This window comes from Phoca vitulina, unplaced genomic scaffold (assembly GCF_004348235.1).
Source record: "Phoca vitulina isolate PV1807 unplaced genomic scaffold, GSC_HSeal_1.0 scaffold6, whole genome shotgun sequence".
NCBI lineage: Eukaryota > Metazoa > Chordata > Mammalia > Carnivora > Phocidae > Phoca > Phoca vitulina.
This window is the reverse complement of record NW_022589709.1, coordinates 47,306,707-47,321,863: the sequence shown is the minus strand read 5'-3', so window position 1 is coordinate 47,321,863 and position 15,157 is coordinate 47,306,707. Positions and strand designations below refer to the sequence as shown.

General features: G+C 43.1%; 1 protein-coding gene across 4 annotated transcripts in view; it reads left to right on the top strand.

Annotated features, from left to right (window-relative positions):
• RASGRF2 (Ras protein specific guanine nucleotide releasing factor 2) overlaps positions 1-15,157 on the top strand; it is a 235,850-nt gene that overhangs the window by 199,415 nt on the left and 21,278 nt on the right. For all 4 annotated transcript variants that reach the window (XM_032404089.1, XM_032404088.1, XM_032404086.1 and 1 more), the window contains one exon: positions 8,519-8,631. In XM_032404089.1, the coding sequence (XP_032259980.1) occupies positions 8,519-8,631 (113 nt within the window). The remainder of the gene's footprint in view (positions 1-8,518; positions 8,632-15,157) is intronic.

Below are 15,157 nucleotides of genomic sequence, written 5' to 3'. Positions count from 1 at the left end.
CCCCCCCCCCCCCCCCCCCCCCCCCGTCAGAACAGACTGCCTTGGGCATCACATTTCACTTGAGTTCCAGGGTCAAAAAGGACTCAGGTGAGGAGAGAAGTCTGGAAACCTGAATTCTAGTCTAGATTCCAATGTAGCTTACCATTTTCCTCATTCATAAAACTGGCAAAATGATCTGTAAGGGGTTCTTATGCACAAATGAATTATTTGTCAGAGTGCTCTAGAAAATATAAAATAAAATATAAAATCAGAAACTGTTATCTGATAACTATGGATTTTCATCTTCTTTTTTTTTATAATCCTGAAGATAGATTTTCTAACTCTTTTTTCTGTGGTCCAGGCAAACAACCAAGTAAGAAGATCTTACTTCCTTTGACTGCTTACCAGAGTTGTTTCTTATCTTTTGTTCATCCCTATTGTTATCCTTTAAACTCTCCTTAAGCTTTCCATGCATGTCTTTAAAAACAAGAAAAGAAAACTCGGTGAGAAATTAACAACAGGATTTATTTAAGTCTGTGTGAAACAGAATTAAGAGTTTAGGAAACCAGTGTGTTAAATGGAACTTATTTTCAGTTCCCATTGTTGCCAAGACAGAAATTTAGCTTCCTCTGTAGAACCAGCGGGATTCTTTAACCTTCTGTGGATGGCTTTCGTGGACAGAAAACACTGAGAAACACCATACGGAATTTTATATACATCAGTAGCTTCTTCTTCCAGTTTGCATTCTACATGCTCATAATCACTTGTGGACCTAGGGGGTGTTTCTGGAAACTGTGGCATGCAGGACTGAGTCCTCGGGGCCCTTCTCTGGACCAGCGCCCCTGTCCCCCAGGACTCCAAGGAGCCAGCTCAGCACTGGGGCATTAACCGGTTTGTTCAGGTCTTTTTTTTTTTTAATTTATTTGTCAGAGAGAGAGAGAGAGAGGGAACACAGCAGGAGGAGTGGCAGGTAGAGGGAGAAGCAGGCTCCCCACTGAGCAGGGAGCCCGATGCGGGGCTCGATCCCAGAACTCTGGGATCATGACCTGAGCCGAAGGCAGACGCTTAACCAACTGAGCCACCCAGGCGTCCCTTTGTTCAGGTCTTAAGGTGTTGCCTACCTGCTGCCCTTTTCCTTGTGCTTCCTCTCCTGCCCATTCTGCTTCCAGATGCCACCAACCTGTATCTGCTAATGTCTTTGCATAATCAAGTTTCTTCCTGGATTAATGTCAAAGGTTCTACTGCTGCCACATTCCTGACTGGGTCTGTCTTCTCCATGGGGAAGGGGATGAGGTTTGCCTACCAGCTTTCCTTACCAGTCTTTTTCCCTTTTATGGGTCAGGACGTGGAGAACAAAGTATAACTTATAGACCACTCTTTACTAAGACTTATTCTCAAGTTAAAGTCAATGATAATTTTGTTGGCATGTGGCATTAATTAACTAAGAAAATTAAAAAATTAAAAATTAAAAGCAGGCCTTTCCAAACTGCTTTTTTTTTCCTCTCTAATCTTTGTCATTGTCTTGAAAGCTACACTCCTATCAATTAACCACCTCTCTAGAAACCAGTGGAAAACATAGCATCTGGAAAAATTTTTCCTTCTTCTGATAAATGCTTTTTAAATTGACTGATTCTCTTTTTAGACCTATAGATGTAAGGCTGGGAGTTACGTGATTTCAAGGTTGTGGGCAGTATTTAAAATTCTTCTAAGCGCAGCTCTTCAGGTCTAAAGGCTGGATTTTAGCAAGTCATTCAAATGCAGAATCATTTGTTAGAAAATGGTCGAATAAATTATTTTCTGCATGGCTTCTTTCTTTTCACTGAGTTGGTGTCATTCATTGCCATTTGCCTCCTCCCAGTTATTTTTGTCCTAACATATCTTCCACATTTTGCATTGTGCCTTCCTCAAGTAGCCTCCCACCTCACATCTGCTAAAATAATTTCCCCAAACGCCAGTTTAAGAAGAATTAGGTAACATATTACTACACATCTCAAAGTCAAGTATCCTCCCCAGAACTTTTGTCCATTCATTCAACAAATATTTGAGCCCCCACCAGGAGCACCTGTGCTTACCAAATATGGGGCTTAATTATATCTGGGCTTTACCACCTCCTCCTGGTGCATAAGCTGCTACATGCTGATCAGTTACACATTTTCTATATATTCTGTTTCTCTCTGGAGATTCTAGAACCGTATGAGTTAAGTGTTGAACAGGTATTGGAAAGTTTGGAATCATTGTGAAGTTGCTTTGTTGGGTTTTATTCCAAAGGTAATGCCTTTCCTTGTGTCTTTTGAGTAGGTTGTTCCTTTGGTAGGGCAAACAAAGAGGCTTTTAAAATATCTTTGTAGTTAGGTGATGGGAAATGCTGGAAAACCCTGCCTTTCGCTTTTCCAGCGACAAACTGTGATTCAGCGTCAAGGTTGCCCAGAGGGGGCAAGAAGGCCAACCGGCCAGGGGTGGTGCAGGTGGGTGAGAAACAGGTGCAGGGCAGGGTCCCCCTTGCCAGCTGTTAGCCAGCGCCATCTGCCCTGGGATCAGGTTCCAACACTTACTTCTGAATAAAGTCTCCCGTCCTCAAAAGAACTGAAAACCACACTGGTTTAGAGGCTTGTTATCTCTAGTTTATTAAGATGAGGAATCCAGAAACGTGTACCCTCAGCGTATCAAGGTTGATTTGCACAAATCTTGGGAAGATCGCTCAGCATCTTTGGCACAGTTTCCCAGTTGACAAAATGGCCCAGATCTAACCTAAATCTACACTACAATGTACATTCTTCATCTTCTGTAGTCAAAGACAACAGAAAGCAGTAGCGTGCTTTTCATTTTCTTGAAAATCATTGTCAAACCCCAGGCTCTTATTTTTGAGCCTAACCTATCCTAAGCCCCTTCTTTATGAGCCCACTGTCCCAGGTTTTAAAACTATTTATGTGGTTTTGCTCCATTCTGCAGTATTTTTACTTTCCTTTTAAGAACTCTGGCCACGGTCCGGAATACACTGTACTGATTACAGTGAGAAAATTATTCTCATAATCATTTTTCCCTCAAACTGTGTTTATGGAATCAGATTTTCCCAATGTCCTAGAGTTCCCTTGGCCATGCATAGTGTATTACTAATTAGTACCCTGCTCTCCTGAATGAATGTAATTGCCTGCATGCCTCAGCTGGGGATTTAGTGTCAGCGGGCTGGAGAATCTGATTTATTGCGTCACACATTATTTTTCTGTTGTATGATCTAGTCTTATTAATACAAACCTGAGTTTCAAGATCTCTATCTCAGATGGGTGTTAGTATAGGTGGGAAATAGCTCCAGACTCAGTAGGGCAACAATCAGCTGTCTGATAATGTCTTTCAGCCCAAACTACCAGCACTAAATCACTGATAGTCACTGTTTGTGGACAGTCTGTGGTGTTAGCAGTTAGAAACTCAGGTTTTCCGCCGACCTGCCGAGGTGGCATCCTGAGTCTGCCACTTGCTCTCTGTGTGACTTTGAACAAGATACTTTGATTCTCTGTACCTTGACTTCCTTGTCTGTAAAATGGGAATAATAATGATTGTAACTGTGTTAAATTAGATCATAAAGTGATTAAAATATCACCTAGTATGTGGTGAACTCTCACCAAGTCTTAGTTACGATAATGACCCCAGGAGTTGCTCACTAACCTGGGGGAAATACTTTTAATCGCTTATGAATGTGTCGGAGCAGAGTCAAAATCTTGGTAAAATAAACTTCTCTCGCCAGAGCTTATCACTTGAGGAGGATCTAACATCATTGGCTGGTAATCCCTTGTCCCTAAGCACTTGCTTTGTTCCCCGATAGTCCGCGTGAGCTGTCCCCTCTTTGCAGGGGTTCCCGGAGCTGCATTTGCAGGCCCACAACCTCTGCTCCGACTCGGCGGGGCAGGGCCGCCGCTCTCCCCTCTGCAGACCCCTCTCCCTGGGGCTCCAGGGGTTAGTAACGTTTCCTTCATCTGCCCATTGCCCACCCTGCTTGTCGTCTGCTCTGCCTTCCCCACCCCCCGACGTCATAAATTGAGGTGCTCAGGAACTGTTGAAGGAGTAAGAACTATCGTCTCCTCTTTAGAGACCGAAGTGTGAAAGTCTCCCATTTTCCGGGCTCTGCACCTTTGGAAGCAGGGTGGTTTCTTCTTTCTGATCTTCTGTCTCCTCATCTCCGCTTCAAACATTGGGAAACAAAAACTAACCTACATAAGCTGTTGCTGGGATGGCTTGGGTGACTGCGTCAGGTCCTGTTGGACGCGCACGGCTCGCTGATCTGGGGCATGAGATACCCGACAGCAGGCAGCTTCCCCGCGCAGGGCCCCGCTCGCTGCGCCGGGCCCCCCGCCAGCTCCGAGCAGAAAGGTGGTGCGGACTCCCGCAGAGCCGGACGACCCAGGAGCGCCATCTCGTGGGCGCCCCGATTGCTGCCTCCGAGAAGGAGCCGGTGTTCTTCCCCCACGGAGGATTCTCATTTCTCATTTCAGGGCCTGGGGAAATGCGACCAAAAATTAGATTCCAGATAATTTAAAAGTGGCTGTCAGGCAGACTTATTATGAATAATCTACCTCTGGATTTAAATAGGGCAAGTGCCTTTTCGCTGCTCCAGATTTCTATTGAAGTAGTAGCTATTACGTTTTGAATAGGGACTTTCAAATGGCCAATTCTGCATTTTACATGCATTGGTAAAAAAGAAAATGTTACATTCTAGGTAGTACATCAGAGGATTCAGAATTTTTTTTTTTAGTCAGTTTTTGAGGAGTTGTTTTTTGCATGAATTTAAAAAAATAAATAATGGCAAAGTCTTGCTACTGAAAGTGTAATCAGCATCGCCCAGGAGCTCATTAGAAAAGTATCCCTGTTCCAGACCTACCACATTAGAATCTGCGGTGAGGGGCGCCTGGGTGGCTCAGTTGGTTGAGCACCTGCCTTTGGCTCAGGTCATGATCTCAGAGTCCTGAGATGGAGCCCTACGTCGGGCTCTCTGCTCAACAGGGAGTCTGCTTCTCCCTCTCACTTTCTGTGCTTTCTCTCTCTCTTAAATAAATAAAATCTTAAAAAAAAGAATCTGCGGTGATTCATGGGCATACTGGCAGACAAGAGCACAGGTTACCAGTCAGATGGACGACCTGTGTTTTTGTCTGCTCGCTGGTACCTCCTTCCTTATGATCACATCCTTTCAGCCTCAGTGGCCCATGTGTGACCCAAGATCATAGGTTCCTGCCTTGTCTGCTCCTGGGTCAGCCAAGGGACAACTGAAATCATGCATAGCATGTCACTTTGGACATGGGAAAAACCTGTGCAGATGTCGGGGAAACTATGCGTGAGAATTCTTACACTTCGTACTCGGCCATCATTGGGTAATGCGCTTTACCTCAGCTACATCATCAGCAGAGCAAATGCTCACCTGTAACCTTCATCATGCCTCAAATACTGTCTGGTGAGATTCCACCAAGTTTTCAAAGGTCTCTCTCAGGCTAGTCTTTCCAGAGCTCAGAATGATAAAATGACATTTTATTTTCCTTAACAAGACCTTTCACACATCTTGCTTTCCTGGGGTCTCAGAACTGTTTCCCCTGTTGAGCCCAGGATGGGGCACAGTAGGTACTCAGTGGAGCTTGTTGATGAAACTGCTAATTATCCCTCAGCAAGGTCCAAACACTGGCCTGATGTCCTTCACACTAAACCACTTAGCATCAGATGATGGGCATCATTAGAGACTGACCCAGCTACAGGAGGACTCTATCATCTCACCAATAAATACCAATATTCATTTAGGAAACAGATTCCTGATGGCTGAGAAATCCTTTGGTAGTGCTCAGGGATTGAAGTTAGTGAGGTTATTAGCTGTTTACAAATATTCCCTTTGCCTTGAAATGGGGGAGGGGTTGGACAAATAAAACACAGTAAGAAGATATTACTCTCTTTTCCTTGCATACATTTTTAAAAAGATTTTATTTATTTATTTGAGAGAGAAAGCGCACAAGCAGGGGTTAGGGGTAGAGGCAGAAGCAGACTCCCCGCAGCACAGGGAGCCCAATGCGGGGCTCAATCCCAGGACCCTGGGATCATGACCTGAGCCAAAGGCAGATGCTTAACTGACTGAGCCACCCAGGCGCCCCTACTTGCATACATTTTAGAAGAAAAACCCATAGCCAAGAAGCTGTTGGACAATAAATAGATGAAATTTTAGGAAAACATATCAGCTGAAAGCCTGAGAATGCTAAGAGATATTAACCTCCGTGTTGCCCCAGGCCCGGTTGGCTCCTGTTCCAAAGAAATGGTACTGATTGTCAAGCAGTAAAAGTGAAATATTGAGAAAAGTTTGTTACACAGTTCTCCACCCAACTGAGACACACGAATATCCAACTCAAATTAGGGCAGACTGTCGCATTGTCTGCAATTTGTGAAATTATGGACCTTTTTACCCCTAATTTACTAAAATAGGAAATGTGTGCTGTTTTCTTTTTACTGGATTCATTCCAATTAGCAATGTTTTCTCTAATCATTTAAAGGAATTCAGAATGTCAGTGCTTCAAAATTACTTTCCTTAAAGTTAAAATGTAGTTATAACGCGTCACTTTATGTAGGAGGGAAAATACACGTTCACGCCTGCACATAGAAAGATAGCATATCGGGCGCCTGGGTGGCTCAGATGGTTAAGCGTCTGCCTTTGGCTCAGTTCATGATCCCAGGGTCCTGGGATCGAGTCCCGCATCGGTCTCCCTGCTCCTTGTGAGACTGCTTCTCCCTCTGCCTCTCTCTCTCTCTCTGTCTCTCATCAATAAATAAAAATGAAAAAAAAATCTTTAAAAAAAAAAAGAAAGATAGTCTATCAGAGTAAGGACCTTGAAAGCAGGACATGGCAGCATGCAGTTCATCTCTGAAAACCTGACCATCCCAGCATGCTGCCTGTCAGTGTATCGTAAGAATGCATTTAATAAAAGAGTGTAAGAGACATGATGTTACCTTTTTAATTTTTTTCAGATTTTTTACCTTTAAAAAATTCAAATCAAGAGAAAGATGCCAGAAAAGACAAAGAACACTAATACCCATCTACGGTCACTCATAATACTTAACGTGCTCACCGTATTTGTGTTCTCTCTCTCTCTCTCTTTCTGCCTCCTCCCTGCCCTCCCAAACAAGGACCTGCTCTTAAAGAGCCTCAGTAAAATGATCAAATTCAGGACAATTTAACATTGATAACATTCCCAACTAGTACATAGTCCTGGCTCGACTTTTGCCAGTTGTCCCAGTGGTGCCTTTTTATCATTTTCCCCTTGATCCCGGATCTAATCCAGATTAACATGTTGCATCCTCGTGGTCCCTTCGGTGTCCTTTAAAATGGAACAGTTCTAGTTTTTCTTTGTCTTCCAATGCATTAACATTTTGGAAGAGCACAATGCTTCTTCACAATGCAAATGTGAGATGATGCATTTTGGGGAAAAAAATAACTGATGATTTTCACAGAGCATCACATTAGTAGGTACCTGATGTGGGCTTGTTCTGTTATTGGTGATGGTAATGGGTCACTTTGTTAAGGTGACGTCTGCCAGAGTCTCTCTTTGTAATTAACAAATCATTTCTGGCAGGGGCAGGAGGGTACTCTGACACTATTAATTCTGATTCCCCAAAAATTTCAGCATCTGCTCAGTTGCCTGATCAGTTATTACTGCTTTGGGCAAAATGGTGATTTTTCTAACTCTTTTATTTCTTTGCATTTATTAGTTGGAATTCTACTCTAAAGAAAAGTTTCTCTTCCACCCTCTTTCTGTATTTATCTTTTTATGTCTTTGTGAGCATCAGTAGGGATTTACAGGTTGTGTTGATTCAGTTGTGAATTACTTGTGATCACTTATCACTGTCATGATTCATTTTGATGCTCATCTTGTCCCAACTTTGCCAGTGGGCGCCCCTTCAATCTCACTCCTGGGCTTGCTTGATGCCCCATCAGTCTGTGAATGTCATTTATTCTTTAGCCCTTAGCATACCTGTATTGAAGTTCTTAATTCAAGTCACTGCCCAAATGACAGATTTTATTCTTGCAAAAGATCTTTTTTTGAGCTATTGCTATGCCCCAGTTACTGATCTGACACATGGTCCAGTGGGAAACCAGACCATTATTTCAGCCTTTACAAAACAGCAGGTTATGGTAGAGGGTACCATGGGAGCATCAAAGCAAAGCCCTTTATCCCATTGGATTTAATAAAGAAGCTCCTGGGAGAAAGTTGATCACCTCCTAGATGTGAAAGATGAGTAGAAGTAAACGTGGGGAGGAGGCACAGTGGTTCAGGCTAAGGGAAGCGTTTATACCTTTGAGGAATTTTCCTACCCCCCTGGGGGCCTGTCAGAAATACCAACAATAGGACCCCATCCCAAACCAATGAACTCGGGATCTCTGGTGGGGAAAGCAATCCTAGGGTCCATATATTTTAATTTGCATACATAGCTTCTAGAGATTTTATCATGAGAAATGGTGTCACGTATCATGGAGCTAAAACCTTTGCAACTAAAATTTTACAAGATGCATTTTATTTTGTAGGATTTTGAACTCAACAATGAACTAAAGATGAATGTCCTCAATTTGCTAGAAGAAGTTTTGCGAGACCCAGACCTTCTTCCCCAGGAAAGGAAAGCCACGGCGAATATCCTGAGGTAAAATGCAGTTGCAGGGGCCTCCTAATGACATTGGTTGATTCGTGCGATGTTCTAGAAAATAAGATCCTATCAGACCAGGAAGATGCATCTTAGACTCCTGGGGGCAGCAAGGAGACTGCTGTCACCACAAAGGGTGATGTATCATCTTCTCTTTTCTGGGGGGCAGGTTGGTGTCTGCGGCCTCAGGAAGACTTGGCCTGGGCGCCGTAACTTGTGTGGCATGCAGGAGTGCAGTTGCTCCCGTCCGTGGGGGCAGACAGTGGCTTCCTGCAGAACCACAAGTGAAAAGGGGGGTGCCTTGAGGATCCCCTCCCGCAACCCCAGCGGGTACCGCAGAGAGAGGTGGTTTTCCTGCCCTCAGTTCTAGTTGTTGATCATAAGCTCATGTTTATGAGCAGGGCGGTAGCATTTCTGCACAAGTCCCATGCCCCTGGTTTGTGGATGTACCACCTTCTAGTAGTTACGTGTTTTCTCTGTCTTGCTTCACTGGTCCTAGACCAGTTTTACTGACAACTTATCACGTTGGGATTCCCACATCATGTAGGTTGTATAAAAGCTCGTAGGTGTGATCAAAGCTTGAACTTCGGGTTTCCCACGAGAGACTGTTTGTGGCCGTCGTTACACCCAGCATCCAAGCAGGTAACAAGCTTTCCTATAGCTTCTTGAACTCATAGGTGGATGTTTTTCTAGTCTGCTCTACAGGAGGACTAGACATTTCAGTTACAGTTTCCTCCCAACTCATGGCCATATCATTTGTCTCTACTTAGGGATGGGAAGCCCAGCATCTATCTGCTTGACCTGGTAGCCCTTTACCATTCTTGCTTCTAGTTCCATCTTCATTTATAATCTCTGGAAAGAGTCCTTTCTTTCTTCTAACCTTGACTATATTGTTTCTTTGTTATCCAGAATTCTGTATAGAAGGGAGTCCACCGTAGCTCCGTCTACCGTGTTTTTGGAAGTCACTCTCTAACGCAGCGATGCTGGATTTTGGTCTAGTATCTTAACAATTGGCTCAAAAGTGATTCAGGATCCCATCACCGGACCCTTCTTTGGTCTAGGGGCTCTTGCAGGTGGAATGTGTCTGCTCCAAAACAGATATGTTGACGTTCTATCCCTGAGTACCTCAAAATGTGATTCTGTTTAGAAATAGGGTCATTAATTAAGATGAGGTCATACTGGAGTAGCATGGGCCCCTAATCCAATATAACTGGTGTCCTTACGAGAAGATGGCCATGGGAAGACAGAGAGAGACACAGAGAATGTCGTGGGAAGATGGAGCGGAGACTGGGGTGAGGCAGCTGCAAGGCAAGGAATACCATCTGCTCACAAACCCCTGAAAGTTAGCGAGACACAAGGGAGGATTCCTCTGCAGGTTTCAGAGGGAACATGGCCCTGCTGACACCTTGATCTTGAACTTCTAGCCTCCAGAACTCTAAGACAATAAATTTCTGTTGTTTTGTGCCACCTAGTTTGTGGTACTTTGTTAGAGCAACTCTAGGAATCTATTAAGGGCCCTCTTCACTTTGTCCACCCTGTGAAGACACCTAAATAAGCCTAGGGCCTCTGTTCCTATGTTTATTTTCAGATTTTAAAATCGTAAATACATTTTCAGATAAAGCCTGGTTTCAGTTGGATGAGTGGTATCTGTAAATGATTTCTATTCCTCTTTTCTTTATATAAACTGTTTATTATGCTGTTTGTATTTCAAACGCTGATATTTTGAAACTGCTTTCTAGAAGTTTGTGCCCCCAGGGACATTTGACTGGACAGCCGTCAGGGAAGTGAGGGTGTTCAGACTGGGAAAGACTCTCAGGATTGGCAAATATGAAACCCCATGTTGCCCATCCCCTCACAACACCCATACCAGACATTACCAATCAATCCTGAGGGCTTTCTGCCGACACCGGTGGGTGAGCTCAGAACTCCGTTGTTAACTGGCATGTCATTAATTGGAGTTGGCCCTTAAGATGAATCCTATTTACCATTCCAGTCCTTTATTATTTATCAGGCTTAAGATGTGCAAATTCTTTTTGTTGAATAAATGACCTGAGAATTAGAGGTGTGGGATCAGTAAGAAATAGAAATTTTAGTAGTTGGTACAACTGGGAGCATGACATGGAGCAGAGTCTGATTCTCACTTTTGCAGGATTCACAGGTATAATCTTGGTTCAGCCACTTACAGCCATCAGGTTCCTTAACCAGTCTAAACCTCAGTTCCCTCATTTATAAAATGAGGCCAGTAGTACCTACTATTGAGTTGTTGTGATGATTACATGATACAATATGTACAAAGAGGTTAACACGTGCCTGAAACATAAGTAGCACTCGTTTTACTGCTACACTTATTATTATTATTATTATTATTAGCTCTGACAGTAGCTCTTAGGAAAAATAGTTTCTTCCGACAAGGCAATATGGCATAAGTAAAACCAAGGTAGGTCTTAGTCAAACTCAACTTTCCTTAGCTTCATCACCTTGTCTATACAAAAGAGATTATAATAACATTAAAAGCCAGTTTAATATTGCACAAAGACATGAATGCAATAAAAAATCTTTCAAATGTACACTTCAAGTGGATGAATTATTTGACACGGGAATTATATCTCAATATAGTTGTTACAAAAGAAACTATAGTCCTAACCCAGTTGCTATTTAGTAAAAGAAAAAAAGAAGTAAAAAGCAAAACAAAAAAGCAGTTCTACTGATGGGATGCTCCCAGCTGCCCACCCACACTTCTGATCCTTTGCAAAGTCTTCCCAAAGTGTTCCAAAAGTCCCAAGAAATGTGTGCTCAGGAACAAATCCAGTCATTTTTCTGCCTCAGCGTCTTTATTCAAGCTCACTGCCCCGGACACCGCTTGAGGGAGAGACCTTATCAGTGCCGCCGTTGTTTCTGTCAAGAATGCTATCTGACAGTCCTCTAAAGCCACCATTTCCCTATCAAAAAGCTGACAAAGATGCCACCTGCCGCATCCCTGAGCCACAGGGGCCCCAGAGCAGCCTCACTCAACCGGGAGTCTTGGTCTCTCATGAAAATAGCTCCTTTGGCTCCTGGTTCTACATCTTTCACCATAACAATTCAAAATTCACCCACTGAGCCAAGTAGGGAATAGATATTACGTCATCCATTCTCCTGCCTCTGACCATCTTTCTTCCCATGAGGCCAAAACAAACAAAAGTCTTTGTTTAGCCCTGAGCATATCAACTAAAGCAGACAGATACCCATGGGGTCACCAGCCCCTTAGCTGAGCAAACAGCCAAACCCTGGGTCCCATTTGGGTCAGCTGGGTCTCGGAGGCACTAACTTATCTTCCCAACAAGTGAGTGAATAGATTTGTGAAAAAAGAAAAAATCCTGGTGCAAGAAAACTACTGATCTTTGATTGAAGTCCCTCTGCCAAGTCATTCCACCTGCACCAAGCTTAAGGGTCCCTGCGCCAGCACACAAGATTGTGATTATAGGAGGAATAAATGATTCATTAATTTATCAGGGTTTTTGCTAACTTATCATACAGATACTTGTGTTTATATGTATGACATTTACATATTTATATTTTTTAAATCATGTCAGAATGATTAGAAAGTAGAGTAGGAAGTAAGACCTTGATATAACCATCACTGATGGAGTGTCATCATTCATGAAATCTCTTTGTGAAAAAATATCATCATGGAGTATATGAGAAAGAAACAGAAACCAAAAGGATTATTTAATAATTATATGACAATTATATAAAATAGTAATTATGTGGAAAATTACAAAGATGTTTCTGTTAATTTATTTCTTAATTTGGAAACAAACGGGGAATTATTTCCAACCAAAACCAGGAGATTTTAGTACTCAAGGTTTCCATGCATTTGTGACATCTGACTTTTTAAAAAAATATGTCAGAGCATAGGAAGCAATGGGCTCAAGTAAGCCTGGAAGGAAGAAAAGCCATGCCCAAGAAAGCAAAGGACGGAAGAGGTGGTCTGGCAGGTCCCAGCAAGTGAAGCAACAAGCAGTTAAACCATTCACAAATTGAGGAGGAGCAGAGACGAGGCCGGTCCCGCCATGGGCCTATGCCAGTCGGTCTCAGTAGCAAGCAGGCAGCCCAGAGAGTGTGGACCAGACTGCGGACAGAGGCCAGTTTCTCTTGGCTCTGTTTTTAAGCCTATCTGATTTCTACTGTTGAAAGAGGACTTTTCCAGTCACAGAACTTTGAATAATCCCATTTCCTTTTAAATGTTTTATTTGGCATTTCATTATAAACGCACAGATACTTAACTGGTCATGCCGGCTGGGAGATGTGAGAGAAACCCAGTATCCTGGAGTGTCCATCAAAGCACGAAGGCAGTCAAAAGGCTAGGAGCACATCCATCCTCGATTGGAACTGGGCCAGAGGAAGAGGGGCCTTCCCACCTAAGGGAAAATTTGTGAACATACCTCCCAGTGAATACAAGTTGTGGTTGCGAGAGAGAAAAACATATCACATTGTAGTTAAATGTAGCCTTGACATTAGAGATGTATAGGCAGTCAAACTGTATGAGATGTAAACATGAATGTATTTAAACATATATTACATTTATACAGGAAACTGAAAGCTTCCAATAATAAGCCATTTCTGTCTCACACAGTCTCACAGGGGTAGCTTTATGATGAAGAAATTTAATTAGCATGCATAGTTTGTTGTCTTGTTTGTGACTAAAAACCTCTGCTCAAGACTTTTCTATTTCTTTTTTTTTTTTAAGATTTTATTTATTTATTTGACAGAGAGAGACAGGGAGTGGGAGAGGGAGAAGCAGGCTTCCTGCTGAGCAGGGAGCCCGAAGCAGAGCTCGATGTGGGGCTCGATGCGGGGCTCAATCCCAGGACCCTGGGATCATGACCTGAGCCAAAGGCAGACACCTAACGACTGAACCACCCAGGCACCCCAAGACTTTTCTATTTCTAAAATACCACTTCTTCCCCAACGTTGTCTGACTAGCTGGCTTCTGAATCTATGTAGACATAAATCTTGGTAAACAACTAACATGCCATAAAATGAAAACAAACAAACAAACAATGACTTCATGGGTGGGCAGCTGGAGTGGGTTCGAGTCATAAAAAGGTGACCCACAAACCTCACAAGGCCCCAAGAAGCATCAACAGGCATTTGGGAAAAGAGAAAACATTAGATAATTTAACAAGACCAGAACGCATCTTGGAACACTAGTGTGAGATGACTGAGGAAAGGAACATTTGATAAAAGCTAACTAACTTCTTGACCACTTCTTTCCAGGGAAAAACTATTGCCCAGCGTCATTTAAAAAAAAAAAAAAAAAAAGATCTTTTCCTTGGGTACACATAGTTATGTGGCCACTGAGCTCTCTCCAGGAACCTAGACTACCCTGGAAAGAATGACATGAGCTTTGGGAAAGAGTCCCTTTTATCCCCTATGTGTAATCCTTAAGTGTGATTTTAACAGTCTTTGGAGAAAAACTTGTATTTGCTTATTTTTTCCTCACCTTAATCTGCCTTAGATCATCTGATGAATATTTCTTTCCACTCACAAATGATAACGGTTCATTGCTAGCAAGAGGGCAGTCACTCCTTGAATCTAGAAGGAATCTTTATCCTGGTAAACAGGAGGTAGCTTTTGTAAGAGAGGAAGATAGAGGGAAGAGACTGGACTTTTTTGGATGTGTTTTGTGCTGGCTCCTTGAAGAGGTGCCTTTAACACCTGCCTGAGACAAGCGAGGGCAACGGGGCAGCTTAAGTGACTGAACCCTGGGCAGGTTAGTTCCTTTGAGTTCCTTTGGTTTCCTCATCTGTAAGATGGAGATCAGAATGCTTACTCTGAAGGGATTTTTGATGATACGAGAGTGTATGTCAGATGGCTCACACATGGCTGTGTATACACATGTGTATTCACTAACCCATCTCTGTTGATTTCCTCTTTTTGAGGGCAGGTGGTTTTGTTTTCATCAATTCAGAGCACCGCGGAACATCACGTCATTATTTCTTTGAAAACTACCTTCCTCCAGCAGATAGGCTGTGTGGCTTGGGACTGTTGAAACATTTCGGTACTTTTAAAATGTGATTGTGCCTTCATTTTGGAAAACTTAAAATGCTTGGCCCAGATGGTAAGTTATATAATCCGTATCATTCTCTTGGACTCTGAACTTCTGTTGGACATGAAATATCACTCCCACTCTGAAACCAGCACCCACTTCAGGATTAATTAACTTATGTATTTATTCAGTCAATCACCACTGGAAAAAAAATATTGAGAGCTGAATAGCTGTATGTGTGTGTGTGTGTGTGTGTGTGTGTGGCTACGGCACCAAATGTGTCTCAGGAAAGGCCATCTGGGAATCAAGGGAAAAGAGTTTACCTGCTGGCTTCTGCCTGGCATTGTTCAAATTCTTGCCCCCCAGGAACTCCACTGAGCTTCTGGTCTGTGTGTGTGCAAGGAGGGAGTGGCTCTGCATCTTCTGCCTCAGCATCAGCAGGGCAGGGCCAGGGTGGGGGCTGGAGGAATGTGGATGGGGCGCTCAGGCCTGTTA